Raw genomic sequence first — 20117 nt, forward strand, 5'->3', positions numbered from 1 at the left:
AGTCCGTTTGTAGTCAGGACTATATGAAGTATGACCCAAAGCTGCCTGGAATATGTCTGCCCACCTGAAGACCATGCAAAGGTTAAATTGGATAAAAACTACCTGTTTAACTCTATTAGATAAGTTAAATTTCTGTCTTTTTGTCTGGATGTAGGCAAGATAAATGGGTCTTATACAGGGAAACAGTGAGTTGTATTGTAGCTACTGCAGAGAATTTCACATATGCTCTGCTGTGTTGTGCTGGCAAGGCTCCGATGCAGCATGAAGGGCACACATTGCTCACAGTGTTAGCACATATGATTAAAGATACAGCAAGACAAGAAGCAGTCTCTCAGAAGAATTTTAAAAACCACTTATTTAGAAAAAACAGTCCTTCCAAATCGTGGAACAAAATAAACAGCCCATGGGGAACACTTGGTCTTCTTTTAATCTGAACTACCAGCCACTCTGCTGCCATAGCCCAGAATATTCAGATATTCTGGACACCTTCCAAAATTTTTGTCTCCATCAATCTCTAGATGATGGTTTTAAAATGGTTGGGATTTTTTTTACTTCACTTCTTTCTTTTTTTTTTTTTAATTCTCGTTTTAAAATACTTTTCAATTTGCTTTCATTGTTTTTTGTTATGAATCTTTAAGAGCCATACAACATATAATGCATGAAAATATTAATTTCCTGAATTAATTTCTTGTCACTTATTGAATGAAAACATGAGCTATATGTTTATCCCAGCAATAACAATACCGTTGTTGTTTTCTTGAGAGCAGATGCATCCATTACCAAATGAATGCGAAAGTATCACAACTATTTTCTATGACTTCTGAAGCATCACCACTTCTTGGTGATGAAATCACCAAAATCTTTCTTATCATTTTATTCACCTGTCCGGTTTTTTTTTTGGTTTTAATGACGACTCTGCTTTTTTGATATATCTGGTTACAGTAGGCTTTTACAGTCATGCTTTAACCTCACGGGTAGCTGCATTAATTTAACAAAGTGCCACAACAAACAGCAACACTGTTCTCTGAGGTGCACATTACATGAGATTCCTAGAAGGATAAGCTTTTTAATAAACCCTGCCTCGCCACATGTATCACTTTTCTCAACTGTCTATAAACCAAGATTACCTGGGCATATCTCTCTCACACATACCTATGATTTGTCTAAGCTAAGGGACCACACTGACATAGATCAAGCAAAGGTGAAAAGCCATTGCACATATAGGTAATTTTAATCCATTCCATTTTTAAATACCACAATAAATTTAATTTTCACAATAAATTAAATAGCCATATTCAGTTTACAAAATAGAATTACTTAGTGTGAAACCAGTATTTACAAACATTGTACACTATGTACACCATGTTTAGCTTTGTCGACACACAAGTATAGAAGAAAAAATTATTTGACCTTTTCTTGACACATGATTGACATGCTACAAGTGACACTATGGTCCATACGATAAAACAATAGTGCAAACTCACCACAAGAACTCTAAAATAATGTAGTTTGTATGAGATAAGATATTAATTTAAAATAATAAGAAAATAGTACTATTCACTCTCATTGTAAAAATTCAGCACTGTGTTTAAAGTGTCAGTATTCCTTTAGCAATACACATACCAAATATAGCCTCAAGATTATGCTTTCTCACAGCTTTACAGACTTTTGACAAGAATTTTTATGGCATAAACTAATGTTCTGCTTAGATCAATAAGTATGTCACATAAACACTTTACTAAGCAAGAGGAACACTGACCCTTTTAACAGTGTCTGACTTTGTTTCCCTAAATACTTCCTTTCCCTTTATTATTATATCTTAAAAGATGCAACTATATTGACATTAAATTTATGTTAGTTACTACTCTGTAGAAAAAATCGATCCCACCATATATTTGGTCACACACTGCAATATGTACATGTATGCATGAAAAAAGTTACTTTGCTAGTCGTAGCTATGAAAAGTGCATATTTCAGCAGAGACATCCTATTGCATGCCTCATGTGCAACAGAAAGTGTTTGAAGTTTTGTTTAGGGCCAGTTAAATGTCCTCCCCGTGATCTGGTAAAATTTTTGATTAAAAGGATGGAAGAACTTGCGCAATTTGGTAATGACAGAGGTGTCCACCTCTGGATGGATGCGTCCCTTGCTACCCGCCAGGCACTTGTTAAAGACAATGTTAAATCGCAAGCAGTAAAACCCTCTGGTGGCATTGAAGTATAAATTGTACTGACTTATCCTCGGAGGAAGATTTAGGAACTTCTCAACCAGCTGGAGTTCAGGCAGTGGTTCTGTGATGAGCCGGTCTCCGTCCACAATATGAAACTGCTCGATTGGGAAGTATTTTAACCATCTCTCCAGATGTTTTGTATAGATGCTGGTTCTCACTGCCTTATACTTAGTGTTCACTTCGCAGGTATTAGGATCAATTGCCAGCTTCTCAAATTTGTAGTACGTTTTGTTCTTTCTTTCCTTGCCTTCCAGCACCTGAGTGTAATCAGAAATAGCTCTTGTGGTAGGTTCCCTGACAATGATCAATAATTTGATAGATGAGTTCATTTTGTAAATCCTTTCAGGTACTTCCTCAGTGATAAAATACGCAGGGCTTTTCTCAATTGTTATTTGATGAGGGTAAGAAAAAGGCATTTTTTTCCGGTACCACTCAATTCCCTTGGCATAGTTTTCATCATTGTCAAAGAAGTGAATCTCTTGAGAAGCTTTGACCACTGCAGGGTGAAGGTTCAGCATCTCCAGTAGTGCTCGGGTGCCTCCTTTCCGCACCCCAATGATAATGGCCTTGGGAAGTTGCTGAACCAGATTGTGCAGTCGAATTTGTTCCTTGGTGGCATTGCCCTTTCGAAATTCATGGAGCAGACCTCGCTTGAACTGCAGGGCTCGCAATGGGATTTCGTCCTGGCTGCGGGATCCAAAACGACCATCAATGGGGCAGAGGGGCTGCAGTCTGCAAGTAAAATAAGAGGTACTTGTAGAAAGAGGATATCTTTCAAGACAAGTTTTATGTACAAGGGAATCATGCTCTTGGGAACATATTCAAATGTAATGTGATATGTTCATCTTTCAACTTTTATTTTATTCTGCCAATGGTTAAATAATTTGCAAATTTTATTATTTAATTGGGTTTTTTTTAGCTGTGATTTAACTGGGAAATTTCTAACTTGACCCGTCTGTCCTTTGCCAGCATAGGAACTATGATTACTGGTCTTGGGTCTTCTTAAACCTTGCCTAAACTTCCACATTCCTCATTATTTTGTGATGAGTTTGGCAGTTTTTAAAGCATTCTAGGATTAATTATATTTGCACATTTTGATCTGAAGATCCACCTGATTTAAGTAATCTCTTTCCTACACTTTTATCATTCTAGCCTGAAGTCTTCCCATTGTGCTGATCCAGAGATGGCTTTTTTAGTGAAGAGGAGAAAAAGGGATGAAAACTGGCTTTCTAAGTTTCATCTTTCAATATTTCTCCTCCACTTTACAATATGTCCAGTGTTTCACTGCCAGTCAGAACCAGAAAGTTCAAGGTTCTGATTCAGATAAGATTAGCAAGGTGCAAAAAGAATGGCAAGAAGAGTTTTAAAATATGCATTTATTGCATTGTTACATCAACAATTTTCTTATAATCACTCTTGTATCCTCCCACTGAACCTTATTTTTTGTTTTATTATGTCTTCTTTTACAACTGCATTTTTGCACTATTCTTTTATATTCAGCTACAATTATTTCCCCTCTTTTCTACTTTCTAATTCTTTGTTATTGTATCTAATACCACTGGATCCAAGAAATGGTTCAGTAAGAGAAATGTTAAAATTTTACTTCTACAGAACCTTGATTAAACTCTCATCTCCACTCTCAAATCATCACTTTGGACATTATACAGGCCAATATTTCACTGAAGATTAACTTGGTGTGTAGACAGAGCTTCCAAGGTCCTACAAAAAGTATTATTACTAATTTTTTGGAGCCATGCTCTCCAAAATTAAGGATACGTAAGAACAAAGGTTGCCTAGGAAATTTTAGTGTGAGCTTGCTGTGCACATATATTATGATACAGTTCTTAAATTACACAGCTGCATGCTATTATTTTTCACAGGACCCCTGCCTTAGCCAGTATACCAGATGGGCAATGCTCATTAATAGCTGTTTAGGTATTCAGTATTTATTCTAGTTTCTCAGCATGTGGTCCCTCACTCATTTACTATATATTATTCAAACCCTGCTTTCAGGACATAATTATTTATTTCTTTGCAGGTTTTCCATCCATCATTTCTTGTTGGGGTCTCTAATTTGACACTGATTCTAGGACAATGGATAGTTGGGACAAAGTTAGTTTGATCCCCCTGGCTGACCTGGTAGCTGCTTCCTTGATTATGCAGATGCTGAGAGATATAGCCTGTCCAGACAGAGCCAAAGAAACAATCCATATGACATTGCTGGGTTCACATGAGCTCTAGCTAAGTCCTGCAGACTAATTAGAAAGTGTGATGAAAAGCGAGTTCCTGTTATTTCTTTTCTCAAGTGTCTAGCTTCTTCTGTCTCTTTGCTCTCTGCCATCTACTGAAAAAGCCTGACTTGGTGGCAAGGACTGAATCATTGAAAAGCTGATGCAAACCCACCCATATTGGGGAAAAAATAAAAAGGAAGAAATGCCTTAACAATGCTACAAATTGGTCAGACTGTGGTGTGGCTGATGAGAGTCTTAATGCATCAGCAAGGTGGCAGTTAAAAACATAAGAAACAGAAGCTGCAATTGCTGTCTCTGTTCTCTTCCCTCTCCTTCTGCATATTTGTTTTTTGTTTTCAAGCAAAGAGATTCCACAACAGCAGTTCCAGACCCATCTCAACTAATTTTATCTCTAGCTAGCACTGCCTTCAGTGTAACACAACAGCTTGTCAAACAGGGTGGTTTCCTTTGAAAATAAATAAATACTCATGATATCCTCTAGCCTAAGGGAAAAGATTGGATGTTGTTAGAAGTCCTTCCTCAGCTTTTATATTTCAGGATTTTTTACTCCTTCCCCTTGATTCTACTCTCTAAACAATCAAAAAGTAACTTTTAAAAGATCTTGGCAGTGGTAAGTAAAGGGCAGATCCTCATAGTTTAAACCAAGGTGTAACTATTTACTCTTACATTGCAACATGCTAATATTCTTAATTGTCTGAGTAATTTTCCCGTTAAATAACAGTTCTTTGCTAAGAAAGAGTACATGGCACTTATTATATCACTGAGTTGCTCTCCCAGGTAATTTCTCAAGCTGCTACTGTAAAACACAATTCTTCTTGAGAGAACTCACCATGAGCCAATTAATCGCCAGGAACTGCATTTCTGAAAAGTTTCAAAACAGCTGGAGTAAATCTGGCAATCTTAATGACCTGTCTCACCTGATCCAGAATACTTGTTAATTTTCTTGCAATGAAGGTGTCACAGCAGCAAAAGATTATAAACCTGGTTCCAGCAGGAGTATTTTGTAGCATGGAAATCAGATGTGGAGGCTCCTGGTACTGCCAGTAAGGGAGTCAGGTAACTCAGTGACTAATCCAGATATGCTCAAAATTGCCACAGAATCTATTTGAGCTTCCACATATGAAGCAGATCCATGTACTCAGGAGCTGAAGGAAGGTGGCCTCCCCTGGAGGGAAGTGCTCATCTTATCAGATTTTATGACTCAATGAATCATATAAACTAGTGGTAATTTCCCTTTGGGCCTAAGGAAACTCAAGACACTGCCATTGGAGAGCCTAATCTGAGGCTATTAAACAAGAGCCATCCCCAGCTCTCTTGTTCAAATTAGATCAGCATAAATTAAGCATAAATGAGTCTGGATTTCTTCCTGATCTATTAGTTATTCCAAAGTCTGTTGAAGCCACTCAGCATCCTTTTACTGAGAGATTCAACAATGATGAAGCAGAAGAATATTTCTAGTTAATTCATCCGTGTCTTGTCCTTTCTAGTACTTCTTTCTCTCTATTTCATAACAACTCCATACACAGGTCTGCTTTTTAGCAGTGTGGTATGCTTCACACTGGGTAAAGCAAGAGAACAAAACTGAATTTTACTGCTGTTGGCAACATTATGTATGAAACCAGTGGAATTCATTGCCACAGGAGGTCAATGAGTCAAATACTGTGGAGAGATAATTTTATAGCCATCAGTAAATTCTGAAGATGTGCAAGCATAGATAATTGGAGAAGGTTAATTAGACTTCATGCATCTGAGCATAAAATATATTTTTGCAGGGACCAGTAAGGATTTCTGCCTCCATTTACAGAATCACAGTCTCAGTGAAGTTTCTACTTCTGAAGCATCAGTGGACCATTAGGGGAAAGAAAATATAAATTCCAGGGCTTAATTTGCAATGCACTTGCTCCTAGCTGAGTACATGGCCTCCTTCTTCTGGAGTGGATTTGAGGAGTGGAAGAAGGCACCCAGTGACTGCCAATGGGGCTCACCATTAACTAGCAATGGACAGTAGCTAGCTATGTTTTCACTTTCCAAACACTGGGTAGTCACACAGCATTGTGTGACAATTTTGAAGTCAACAATATGTTGCATCATTTAAAAGAAGGAAAAGAATATAGCATTAACACTTGCAAACTGTCTACCTGCTTCCGGAAATCTTGTAGGTTTTTTTTTTAATTCATTCTTTCTAAACAGCTTTCTTCTTTTCCTTGTTTGTTGTTTTTTTTTTTTTTTTAATTATTTTTTTCTTTTGAGTGTGTTGTGCCTTTGTGTAGCACCTACCACAGCAATCCCAGGCCATTTCAAAGCTGACAGGAACAGCAGTGTCAGTGCAGCTAGCACTACTGTTGCATTGTCAAAAACCAGTGAAAACTCAGCCTGGTCAGAAGTGCCAAACACTCTTTGATTTTCTCTGCTGTGCTTTCGACTACTCTCCAGGAAATCATTTGCAGAGAAAACCTACTTATTTAGCACATTCAGCTACAGAAAATACCAGCTAATTAACATAGTTAAAATTCTCAAACCCTGAAGCAATCTTTCAAATGAAATAGTATTCAAAATTTGATGAGCTGCTCTGCAGGCTCATACTTAATTTTAACTACCACTGTAGCACATTAATTGCTTGCTCACAAATTTAAAAAAGGAGATGTATAAATACATCATAACTGTTTTGCTGAAACTAGAGGTCAACACACAGATGTACACAGGCAAAATGAGCTACTGTAATGACATTTTTACTGGATGCTGGTTTATTTCTTCTCTGAAAACAAGTGTCGGTGTGCTTAGAATACAAATGGACAAACAGAAAAACTTTGACACGGATGACTGTGACTATTTTCCTACTCTCTTCTCCAAAGGGTAGGAATAAATAATGAAAACCACTATTAAAATAACCAGTCTTTCTGTCCTCCCATACAAATAGACTATAAGAAAAAAAACCCCAAAACCAACAACAAATCAAAAAACAAAGCATGAAAGCAATCAGACCCTTGAAGCAAAAACTCAGACAATCCTAGCCCATTCTCCATAAGAGAGCAGCTACTTAATGACTTACCTATCCAAACTCCCAACTCTGGCAACTAGATATAGGAGACTTCCAATAGCAAGGCTGCCTAGCACAAAGAGCTTCTGTCTCAGCAACGCCTGCTGTTTGAATAGCATGGCCCTCCATCAATCTTCAGGACTTCTTCAGTCTGCAGAGACAAGAACACATAAAACACTCATCAGAAAGCTTAGCATGTGCAGGGCAGTGTTTAATCAGGTGTTGCACCTGATTAGGCCATCCTTGCAAAATCTTTGCAAAACTGCAAAATAAGTAGTTAAACTTCCTTTCTATGTTTGCTACCAGTTTTCAGTCCCACATGGCAATGTATCAGGGGTAGGATGATAAGTCTGGAAGTGATGGTTCAGCTGCATCCAACATTACTAGGTCTGTCAGATAGCCACAATGTAGGTCTTTACTGTAGAAGCTCTTATTGTAATGGGATATCTTGTTAGGTAAATATGTTTATATTTTAAGCCTTTTGGAATCAGACAGATTTAGATTTAAACAGAGATTTTAATGCCCTGATGTAAAGTAAAGCTGCAGTAACTATGAGTTAGGCTTGCAGGTCCTGTGTACAGTTTACGGAGGCACATTTACATTATCTCTATGATTATTAGAGTGTATGCTGGAGAGGAATCTAAAAAAAGAGGTCCTGATCCATGCTAGCAAGTCAATTATGACAGAACTGAGAAGCAGGTAGCTGGGGTGGGCACAATGATTTTTCAGCATCAGTGTATTCTATCATCTGTGCCTGTGCTGTGCCTGTCACCTCAAGACCTGATGGGACACAAACTTTCACCTTTGAAACAAGCATGCCTAGATCCCCAGTTTTTAGCAATACCTAAACATATATTTAAATATCTTTTTCTGATGTGCTTCAGAGACCATCTAAATCCCATAGTTGAGTATTGCTTCAAACACTATAGTTATTGAGGCAGTCAGGAGTAAAAATACGTGATCTTGTGCCAAGAGGATTTAACCAGGAGGTTCTTAGCCAAGGCAGAAAGAAGTGCTGAGTAAAACTGTTTGTCTTTAGTTTGACTCTTCCTCGAGCGTTACATTTATGTTCTGGACTGGATTACATGTGTGATCTGTGCAGACCTCTTTAGAATCTCAGACCTGGATTCCTAATATATTCTCACATGAACTGAGGGGAAAGATCAGGTCCTCCTTTCAGAGCACAGTCAAAGATGACATGGTTCTTCATTCTATACCAGTTCTGAGCTTTCTTGTAGATATGCAGGAGAATTAAGTTTCAATAATTTCACTGATTCAAGAGGAGTAAAGCCATATCATCTACATAAAAGAATGCTTTCATCACAAAATGGTAGAAAAATCATAAATATAAATTGTAATAATCTGAAATACTGATCCAAAGTCTCATTCCCTTTATCAGGGAATATTTATTGTATTATGGAGTAGTTTGAACAAAACCATTTTTTTCTAAATTTTGGTTGGACTTATTATGAACAATTTTTGATGTCAAGTTTCTTAAGTTTTACTATACCAAAATTTCTTCTGCAGCACATTTTCTTCTTTTTCAGCCCTAGGATTTACATAAAGCAAGACTGGGATACATTATTATAAGCATGAAACTATATAGAGAGGCAGAATTTTTGGTGAGATTCCAAGGTTTGGCTGGCCACTGCTAAACACAGCCTAAAAACATCTTTCCATTCTGGAAACATCTTTTTCCATTTCTGCCCATGATGTTAAATTTTTGGCTCAGAAGGCTCACTTAAAAATCCAGGAAACATTCAGGGAGATAATACAAGCTGGAAGCCTTTCCCAGCAGGCAGCACTCATGTAGCCAGCCTGCCCCAGGGCTGGCTGGGTTTAAAGGTGCAGATGCAGGTCATTCCAAACTGGTTTTCTTTCAGTTTATTTTACTGCTATAGTAAAATAGCAGTAAACATTTATTTTACTGCTATAGAGAAAGCTTTCTAATTTCAACCCACCATCTCTTGATAAAAGAGCCATGCAACAATGAAGTTCTGAGTCTGACTTGTCTCTAAAATACTTCCGGTGCAATAATAATAACTCCTTTTACAGCCAGGTGACAGCTCAGTACAACCTATCATGCAGGATAACTAACCATAAAGAATATATTGCTTTTATGTAGATAAAAGCAACTCTATAATAAGAATTCTTAGATAACATCTTTATTGAAACAAGAATAATATAAAACACAGAGTAAAAGAACTTTGCAATGTAAATAGAGAGACAGAAGAAGTATTACCATCCTTTAAGAAATAAATGAGGAGCAGAGGTACAGAGAGATTAAGTGATTTGCTCAGGGTCACAGAGAAAACCTGTAGCACCAGTGAGATTCAGTCTGAAATAATTTCTTTCTAGTGCTTTAACTACATGGTAAACTTTTGCCTTTTTGTAATATACGTTTTTTTCCCATAAAAATAATGTATAAATGAGGAATTCTATACATTGAGCAAGGCAGAAAATATGTAGTCAAAGTTGAACTATTAAGAAAAATGCACAGATGCTGCACCTCTGTGTACATATGTTACTAGTTACTCTTTTAACAATTTAATTTAAAAAGATGAAAGAGAAGAACATGAAGCAGAGGATGAATTTTCATAGGTCCCAGGTTTTAAATATTTCAGTGCTGCTCCCTCTAAATGAAGGTTTATCTTCAGTGCTACGAAAATGAACTTTGTCTCTCAGAAAACATATACATATGCAGCCCTCTATACATTAAACTAGAGTTTAATTTTCCATGTGTTCTCCTTTATACAGGCTCTTGGATCCCACTTCAATCCTGCCTGCAAGCCTTAGTGAGTCTGTGGAGGTCATCAGGCCACAATAAAATCAAATTAATGACAAGATATTTCCTGAAATATATTCCACAAGACCTCATGACCTCAATATTAATGTTTGAAATTAGAGTCAAGACAAAAAAAAACAACCAACCAACCAACCAAACCACAAAACAAACACAAACAAAGCAAATCAAGGAAATCAATCAACCAAAAAAGCCCAAACCAGTTCCAGTTTTATATTTGCACGTACCTATGTACAGAAAACTTTTCTACAGAATGACAAGTATTAGGCACACACTAGAAATGTAAAGATGACACTATGTATTTGTTTCATTTTTGTTTTCATTTTTTACATCTAATTTAAAGGCCATGGAAGGAGTTTTATTCCAGAGAGATTGTCTCAATAAAACTTTTCCTAGATGTTAATTTTTTTCCTGAAAAAAACATAGAAGAATATTATCTTAACTCCAGAAAAGGAGTATATCCTTTCAATGGATATACTGAGACAGTTCTGTGTGCCAGAGGAGAGGGCTGATAAAACATTTCTACTTAAGACACAGAGTTAATACAACCAGAATGTAACTAAGGTGAAGGTCTCTAAGGTGAAAATGTTGCTGGAGACTAACATGGCAACAATTAAATGAAATGGAAAGAAGAAATTAAAAGGAAGAAATTAAAAGGAAGAAATTAAAATTCTGGGAAGTATTATCAGATGTACAAAGTTTTCTGTAAGGAATGCATACTTTTAAACTTTACAAGAAGCTGGAAGGCAAGATAAAATGTAATCCAAAGTGACAAGACTTTTAGCAGTTATTGGAGGCAAATAAGGGTGTTTTTAAAAATTTTTGCTCTCTTTTAGGGGCATGAACTGAACTGTCACAAAAGCTGCTGACCAGTGAGAGGAGGGTTGGGAGAAAGTTGCAGGCAGAATCTTCCCAGTAGTTGAATGTTGAATGTAGAACCTCCCACCCAAAGAGATGACAGCACGTTGTTGCACAGCTCCAGTGGGCTTACAATTAAAATATCTGTCTTGGACAATTTAGTTAAATATGCATACAAGAAAGTTCTTTTGTGGCGGTCTGAGAGAGTCATAATGCACAAAGAGCAACACAAATTACTGAATGCATGATTTCTAGAAATGTGTGAAACATCATGTATATTTAAAAATGTGGTTTGTAAATTCTGTGTAAGTTAAAAGTGAAATGCAGTTTGTGATTTCAGATGTACATGTGATCTGAATTATTATACTGACATGGTACAGTTCAATAAAGAAACATGAGAAAGTGGCCTTACCAGTGTATTGATGTGAATGCCTCATTTAACCCCTTTCCCTACATACCCATTTTGCTGGTGAGAGGACCAGGGTTATTGAGTGAATTGCGAAGAGACAGTACAACTATGCAGAACTCTTATGATAATACCAACTGAAAAATAGATGGACTGTTCCTGACAAGATGAAGGGATCATGGATAAATGTAGATAGTGGGTATGCCAGACAAATAATGTAATTTTATTATGAACTGTTGTAAAAGTTAGTTTTTGGTTCAAATTAGATCAAAGTCAAATGAGTAGGAGAAAACAGACGAAGCATACTAGTAATGATGGCATTACTGACAAAAATCTGAATTGTGCAGAAGCACAGAAAAGAGAATCTGCTGCTATAATCACTTATTCCAAATAAACAGACAATGAAACAAGAAATTGCCAGGAACTTGTTTGCAAATGATCAAAGGGAAATTTTCGGACACATGGAGCAGACATGAGAAGATGTTATAGATAAATTAATAGCATGTGGATGGAAGCATAAGAAACAACAACATCATCTTTTCTTTTTGCAAACAGGCTGAAGAGATACAGTCCTGATAGAGTTATGTGATTAATCAAAATGAAGCAAAACCCAAAGGCAAATATGCACAAAGGAAGCTAGAAAAAGAATAAGTAGGATGCGATTTTTATTAGAATTTGTTTGGCGTGTTTATTTATTTTTAATTTTTCACACCAGCAGGGGTCAGCTGTTGACCAACAAATATTTGTTGTCGTACACTGCAGAAAGATCTCTGAGTTTATAGGAGATTTAAATACAGTGATAGGAGACAAGTCAGGGGACTTATCACTGGGCATGTTTGCATTATGTCTCTTAAATGTTAACTACAGTTTCTTCCACTTCTCACTGTCAATAAAAATCAAGCACCTAGACTTTTTCTGGGGTATGAAATCATATAGTGATTAGGAGAGGAGGGAATTTATGCCTCACACTGTGTGCATTCTCCCCAGCTCATGGTCTTAGTCATGGTCTGCCTGGAAGAGTCAGTCATGTTACTGCTCCTTCTTCTCCTCCAGGTCCTCCCCACTCCCTTTTTTCTGCCTCACTGGTCTGGGCTAGTGGCAAGGAAAAGACATAGTGGTGCTGTACTTTTTCCCCAGTAGCCAGTGCTTTGGGGTTTCCTTAATTGCAACAGAACTATTGCACCATGTGAACAGTGTTAAAGAACTAGAATGATCATGATAAAAAATAATATGATTTTTCATTTGAGAGAGGATTTTTCCTTCCTAATACCATTGAATGGTCTAAGAGAAAAATGCTTCCCTTTTTTGACACAGTAAAATGAACTGGATAATGGGAACAGAAAGGTTTGAAAATACCATTTATTTTAGAGAATGATAAAGTGCTGACCATGCAGGAAAGGAACTTGGATTTTTTTTTTCTTTTTAATTTTTCATTAATGGTTCATATTTCAATATAAAAAATAAATTTAATTCTCATGAGTAATCACAGTTTTCATTTTTTTCTCTATAGTATAAGACTTAGATGGAATAAAGTAGGATTAGTGCGCACTTGCTCAACTCAGGTTTCAAAGAAAGAAAAGAAGGAACTATAACATGGAAGAAGCTCACAGATTCATGTAAGTGTTCCTGTGTACTAGACGTGTCCTTTTCTCCTCATGACTCATATTGACTGAAAGAGTGGAGAAGAAAATGTCAGCAAAACTGATGGAAAACAATAAATAATGCAGATAAACTCCAACAAAGATTTCCTATACTGTTATGCCACAGCTGTGACAATAACCTAAAAATACCCTTTTTTTTTTTTGTCTGCTATTGCAGAGTTTGAGATTTAGGACTGTCGTTAAGCTGACCTTGAAGCCAGTTCTTTGTGTAAAGAAGTGGTGAAAGCCTTTCTCCAGAAAAGCTGCTAGACTCTGAGACCACCCATAAAATCAGCATCTGTATGTGGATACTAGATAAGAAAACATATTTTCATTTCTCAGAAGTTAGCACAGTATCAGTGCTGAAAGAGTATTTGTGACTCATAATCCCCCATCGGGGCTGGCTTGGGTAGCCAGATATCTGTGTTCTCTGGAGTTTTTTGGTGGTAATGACTATTAGTCCACTGCTCACAGGACATTTCACTCCAGACACATTGAAGACCCATCTACTCATAATTGTGCTGTCTCTAGGAAGCTGCTGTTCAAGTGACAACAGTACAGAAGGCCAGAACCAGCTCTTTATCACATTCTTTTCACAGCCTGACCCTTCCCTTTTTTCTTTTTCTTTTTTTTTTTTTTTTGCATCTCACTGAAAGACATTGAGCAATATGGTGTTGGGATGAGAGAAACAACTCAAAAGCTTGCTATTGACTTTGTGGTGCCCTGTGCCAAACAGATCTGCTGCCAGATTGTCAGAGCAGTTAGGAATCTCAGGCGCTTTGATGCCCTTGAGGTCTCAGGCACATCTGCTGAGGAAAACTGCCTTATTGCATCCGAGCCGGCGAGGCGGGCGGCCGTGTTCGTGTTCTGCTGAGTGATGCCTGGGTTGCCATGATCCACGCTTAGCTACAGTGCTCCAGGAACATTTCCAAGCACATAGATCTTAATAGAACTTCATTAGTCCAAAATTCAGATGCCTGTCTCCTTGCCAGAATCCTGAGTATATTACCTAATACTGCTCTTCATAGAGCATGACATTAATCTGATAGGGTTGGCCCTTTTCTGTGAATTAATGGTACTTCCCCAGCTACTTCCCTCCTTTTCTTCTGAAATGATCACCCTCCTGAAATGATCACCCTCCTTGTCTGCTCCATTTCTCAGGAATGGTGGAGCTGATGACACTGAGATAGAAAATCTGTGGAAATGCAGTTATTGTTATAGAGAAATTATGATGGCTGCTAATTTCACAGTCTTTAAAAGACAATACCAGCCTTGTTTCTTCAAGATGGCACTAAAACAATTGTAACCAAAAATAACAATAATACAGGAAAAAAGAAGTTGAGGAAAAAATCCAGTGACATGTAAGAAGGAAGCAATGACTGCAAAAGTTATAAGAGAAATCACAAAGAGAGGCCAATAGTAGTGCCATGTTAGGAATAAGCAGTTTGCTTTTCAACTCTGGGAAAGATTTAGAGAAGATTATGAGTCTTCTGAGAAAAAGGTAAGCAGGCAGATATCCAGAGCTTTCTTATTTTGTCCTTCTTTTAGGGTCCAGTCCTCATCATGAACAGTTTCACTGCATTGAGCAGGATAAAAAGGCAGAGAGTTATTGCTTAATATGATTTAGCGTGAAATAAAATTACCTTTTGTCACAAACTAGTAATTTTGAAATGTTCTTTTCCACTACTTAGAATCACATCCAAAGACATGATTATTTTTCTTTTTCTTTTTCCTTTTCCTTTTTCTTTTTTCTTGGAAAAATTACCCTTTCTCAAATAATATCATGCATAAAATAATACATATGAAAGGCTGTTTGAATGTTCCTTAATTGATTGAAACTGGCAAATAATTTAAATTAAATTTCTCTTAGATATAAGGCAAAATCTATGTGGCCTTCTGCAGCTTCTGTTTTCCGGTGGCTACCCTTCAGAAAAGCAGCAAAATGGAACTAAATTCAGAACATTACTAGGAGTCAAAAGCATTGCTGGGAAAACTAACAGTAAAAACTTAACTGAGCTGCAAATATATTTTGATGGCACACTGCATTTACAGTAAATCCACCTCACAGATTTTTGCTCCTGGCTTTTACCTCGCAATGAGAAAAAATACCATTGTATGAGAGTATCCCCCCATGTCTCTGTGCAGCTCATATCTTTATATAGTATACTTACTCATCTCTTTTCTCTTATTCAAACTCATATTCTGAAGTATTCCATTGCTGATGAATAGACCCTGTCTGATATGGAGCACCTATATTTGTTCTGATTGGTAGCATCTCTGTCTTTTTACTCAGACCCTTAATCTGAAACCTGATCAGCTCAGACTGCTCTCTGTATGCAGGCTAAATTTCATAACATCTTTTTCATAATTGTCCCAAAGATTCAGTCCATTACCCACCTATATAAGTCTAAGTTTTTCCCATGTGAAGTTCCCTTCACCATTTAATCCCAGCTACTGCAGTGGTCTTTTCTCTGCCCTTGAGCAATGTAACTGTCCTTCATTCATATCCATTCTGAACTGTGCTGCAAAGGGCATTCTTCCATTCCAGCTCCCTCAATACACTTCTTTCTAGGCACACTTTTACCATCTTCCCTTTTTCTTTGTCATACTTTTCTGTCTATTTCTGTGTCTGGATGCCCAGATCCCATGGGGCTTCTGCTGGGAGAACAGGAACAAATGGAATTTAAAAACCTGACCCTGGAGATTGTTATTGTTCAGAATGCAAAGTCTCAGTGCTTTCCCTGTAAGTCCTGACCACAACACTTCCCTTAGAAGTGCTGCCAATTTTAATGTGGAAATCTAAGTGAAAACATTAATGACAGTTTAGACAAGAACTTGTTAGTGTGCCTCAGTGAGAGAGGCAGACCTATTAACAGCTTTCTCTGAAAATGGAGGAGCTGGGATTTTCTGCTGTGCACGTGTTCTAAGGGCCAACATTACACTGCTGTATCGACCAGAGTGACAGATCACATTTCATTTAGGTGGAAAAGAAAGGGGAAACAAGAAGACAGAGCTGTTACAGTGTTATGGTGTTATGGAGCTGCCCAGCCCAGTGTCCAGAACTGGAGAGCTCCCATAAATGAGCTCTCTGGTCACTACACAGTCCTCTTGTACTGGCACAGCCCATTCATCCATCTCCCTCCCTTTGGGCAGGCTCAGCTGTAGCTTGGGTTTCCATTCATTCTCTCACATGTACTCAGCCTGGCAAATATGCCTGCTTCATGGTTTTAAATTCTAAAAAAAGAACATAAAAAGTCAACTGAAACATCTTTGCACATACTTTACTGGTAGGTTTCGGACTCAAGCAAATGCCAGCAGAGAGGTGTGTGCTTCTGATCTTTGCTGGCACTCACACCAGGAAAATTATTGAAGGGCTGCTCCTCTGCTGGCATGAGATGCCTCCTCTCTCTGTCTCTTTCTGAGCAACTTCTTAGAGAATACTTTTCAGCATACTATTCATTTCATGATCCTTATACTATTTCATGCTAATGCATCTTGATTGTCTTGAATAACTAAATTTAACTTGGGCTTCATGGAATAGAGAGGATCTAACCCTTTCTCTGTGGGCACTTGTCACATAGTATCACTTTCCTAGAGATGCATTTTTTAAATTAATTTTGATTTTTTTTCTCTGACCCATCATAAGCACACGGTCTGTTCATATTTTTGGATATAGACATATTTTGCCTGCCTGGTAAAATATGCAACAAATGCTGCCACTAGAAGAGGCTGTCACTTGTTTGCCACATAGTTGCTGGTGAATCAGTGAAAGAGACAGAAGGCATGGATCTAACTAGATGGAAAAGTCATGTAGTTTATCCAGGAACTTGAAATAACTGGCCTATGCAGTTCACATTGTAATGGTAATTAGTCAAGGTATTTCTGGTTTGGCTTTGCTCCTGATGCTCATTTACAGAACCTACAACCTAATATCTTTTGCGATCAAGGGATGGCTGGAACTTCAACCTTGACTCCTAAGTCCAAATATGGAAAACTGTAAAATTAGCTGCACAATTAAAAATATCTTGGTTGGGTAAGAATTAACCCCAGAATAGCTCAGCATTTTGTTTACTTGGCTGTGAAACATACAAAACACTTCCTCATGCTCTAAAGGACCTTATATTTAAAGCAACTGCCATATAAGTATACAATAAAGTTAAATTAGTTCTGTTTGCCTGTGAAAGCATAGTTCCTAAAGAGTCCTGCTTACAAATTGTATAGCTATCAGAGTGAGTGACATCTTATGAATGTCTCAACAGATGGAATAGTTGATCTAATAATGAAGAAAACAATACTCACAAATAATTTATCTGTCATTTGGTGGGGAAAAAGAAGAGTGAATAATTTATTTGGTCAATATTATTCAATCATCAATAGAACTGGTAGAATAATTTATAAATTTACTTATGAATAATTTATTCATCAATTGATGGCAGGAGGAAATTAATGAAGTAAACAACAGTCACATAATACTCAACAGGCTCTCAGAGGCAGGCAGGACAGGCAGGGAGGAACAGGTAGAATGGATCCATTCTGTCAGGCTCAGAGCACAGGGGATCACCAAAGGGCAGCTGCCCCTCAGTCACTTGCTGACAGTAGTGATCTTCTTCCTCATTTACCCACCCAGAACAAGAGATCTGCAGAGGTGCCCTGAGAGCACTGTATGGTCCATTTACGTGTTTGGGGATGGTGGAGACTGCATGGAAATTCCTGCTCTGCTGTTCCACTGGCTGCTGCTGTGACGCGCAGGGCAGATGCTGCTTGCTCTGACATATGGCAGCAGAGGCTGGGGGCCCTCTCAGCCTCCCAGCAGCATGGAACTTGTCATGCAGCTGAGAAATGTGCTGGGCTCTGCTTGTGTACTCAGAGTAGGAGGCAGAGGGTTTCCCTCAGGAAACCACAGTATGCTGTCTTCTGCTTTTGGCTAAAAAAATTAAACTTCAAGGAATTTTATAGAAAACAATAGTGGTTGTGTAACTGAATTGTGCTGTGCCATAAAATATGTTACAAATTGCTGACATGCAGAGTTGAAAACAACACTTTTGCCCACCATATCTCTTCAGAATGCGACTTCACATGTCTGTGACCATCAAAATCATTTCAAAGCAAAACTTATCTGAATGTAACTTTTAGATTTCTTTAACTTAGAAACATCTTTCCAATGTGGCTGTGGGTGGGGGAGGTCTATTCCATGTAATTCATCCAGAAACACGCCACTGCCTTCTGATAGCATTCACTAGTTTGCTCTGAGTTTGCTCTGCTCTCATTGAATGAATCCCTAAGAAATCCAGTCTGAACATTAACCAACAGCCACAACAGAATAATTTTAAAACAAATTACCTGGAAATGGCTTTTTGTGTTATAATCTCACATTGCAATAGCTGTCATAAAAATATAACTAAAAAGTAGACATAAGGATGTGAGTAGAAGGCTTCTTTTTCTCTTCTCAATGTACTAAGTTTAATGGCAAATATATGTGCAGTTTGGGATGAGAACAGATGCCCTTTATGAATAGACTAAGTGGAGGAATCAGCTGGTTTATGTTGTCCTCTCAACTCTCACCAGGATTTTTCCACTCTGTTCCTTTGTTAGCTATAAACTGTAACTACTGAAAATCAAAAAATGAGGGAAAGTTTATGAATTATACACAGTCACAGAGTTTATTAGTCCTCCATGCTCATCCTCTTGGGAGACACTGCAGGAAAAGCTTTGAGCAATTTCCAAATTTTCAAATGTGTTCTCTATGTCTTTATCTCATTCAGTTTTTTATATGGTGCATAAATTATTTATTTGGACTACCATTATTTTGTTAGCTTGTGTTGTCCTCTGGCACCATATCTGCAGAATGATATTCATTTTGCATTTGCAATGACTAACTTAAAAGAAATCAGTTCATTCTTCCTCTATTCAGCTCTCATTCTTCAAAATGATGTGAGAAGGACTGAGATGTGGACATAATTCCTTTTGACCTTGAATCCTAATTACTGTTTGCATCCTGCCATATTACAAGAGGATGTAAATAAAGTTAATTTAAGAAATATTTCTATTTTCTTCTCTGTCTCTGTCTCTCTTTCCCTCTCTCATAGAGGAAGGAATAGGAAATAAATTCTTCAACACCAATAGAGCTTAGTGAATTATATGCTTTGCTGGTTAGATTCAGAAAAGGATCTTTTTAATATATTTTAAGTCTGTTACCTTCAAGTTAATTTTTGAGGCTGTCTCATAACTTCCCAGCTGCAATAACATCTGAATGGAACACCTTCTCAATTACTCCCCCTTACCATGTATAAAACAGAGACTAGTCCTTTTCCACACCCAAAGGTACAATGTGTTCTTAAGCAAATGTTTGTTATGATTGACTTCCTCCTTTGTTGTTCCCATAACGCACTTACATTCTTTCTTGCCATCTCTCACTCAGCTCTGCTGATATAATTACCAGGTAGCAGACTACCAGGACAATTTCCATTTAGCAATTTATGTAGGTAGCTTTACACGCAAAAGAATGTGATAATGCACTGGAGCCAGATCGTAGCCTGGTGGAAAACTTTATCCTCACTGTTTGATACAACAGCAGACTCAATTACACCAGTCAATTTTACAATTTTACTTCTGCTGGAAAGCACCACTGCAGTGCATCCCTTTCCAGACCCTCCTCAGGGCTCCTTGACTAAAGCCCTCTTGCAGAAAAGGAGGATGTTCTAGTGGGAGTGGGCTCGTGGTCATTTCTGTCCAGCTTGGTTCGCCTTGTGCAAAGAGGACCTGGTGATAGCTGGTCAATACTCCCAGTCTGTGAGGAGGCAACCATACTGAGCAGCTGGCTGGGAGACCCTGTGATGGAGCTGCCTGTGGTTCAGAGCAGGGGCACATCCTCACTTGAGGCCCCTGTCAGGA

At 37.8% G+C, this 20117-nt stretch overlaps 1 protein-coding gene across 5 annotated transcripts in view; it reads right to left on the bottom strand.

The window, feature by feature from the left end:
• Positions 1-1212: 1212 nt before the first annotated feature.
• The window catches only part of HS3ST5 (heparan sulfate-glucosamine 3-sulfotransferase 5), a 192250-nt gene continuing 173345 nt past the window's right edge, over positions 1213-20117 (bottom strand). For all 5 annotated transcript variants that reach the window (XM_030267769.4, XM_072926788.1, XM_012572697.5 and 2 more), the window contains exons 3-4: positions 7532-7670; positions 1213-2962 (exon numbers count right to left, since the gene is read on the bottom strand). In XM_030267769.4, the coding sequence (XP_030123629.1) occupies positions 2032-2962; positions 7532-7638 (1038 nt within the window). In that variant the 5' untranslated portion in view covers positions 7639-7670 and the 3' untranslated portion in view covers positions 1213-2031. The remainder of the gene's footprint in view (positions 2963-7531; positions 7671-20117) is intronic.

The sequence above is a fragment of the Taeniopygia guttata genome, chromosome 3, assembly GCF_048771995.1.
Source record: "Taeniopygia guttata chromosome 3, bTaeGut7.mat, whole genome shotgun sequence".
NCBI classification, from domain to species: domain Eukaryota; kingdom Metazoa; phylum Chordata; class Aves; order Passeriformes; family Estrildidae; genus Taeniopygia; species Taeniopygia guttata.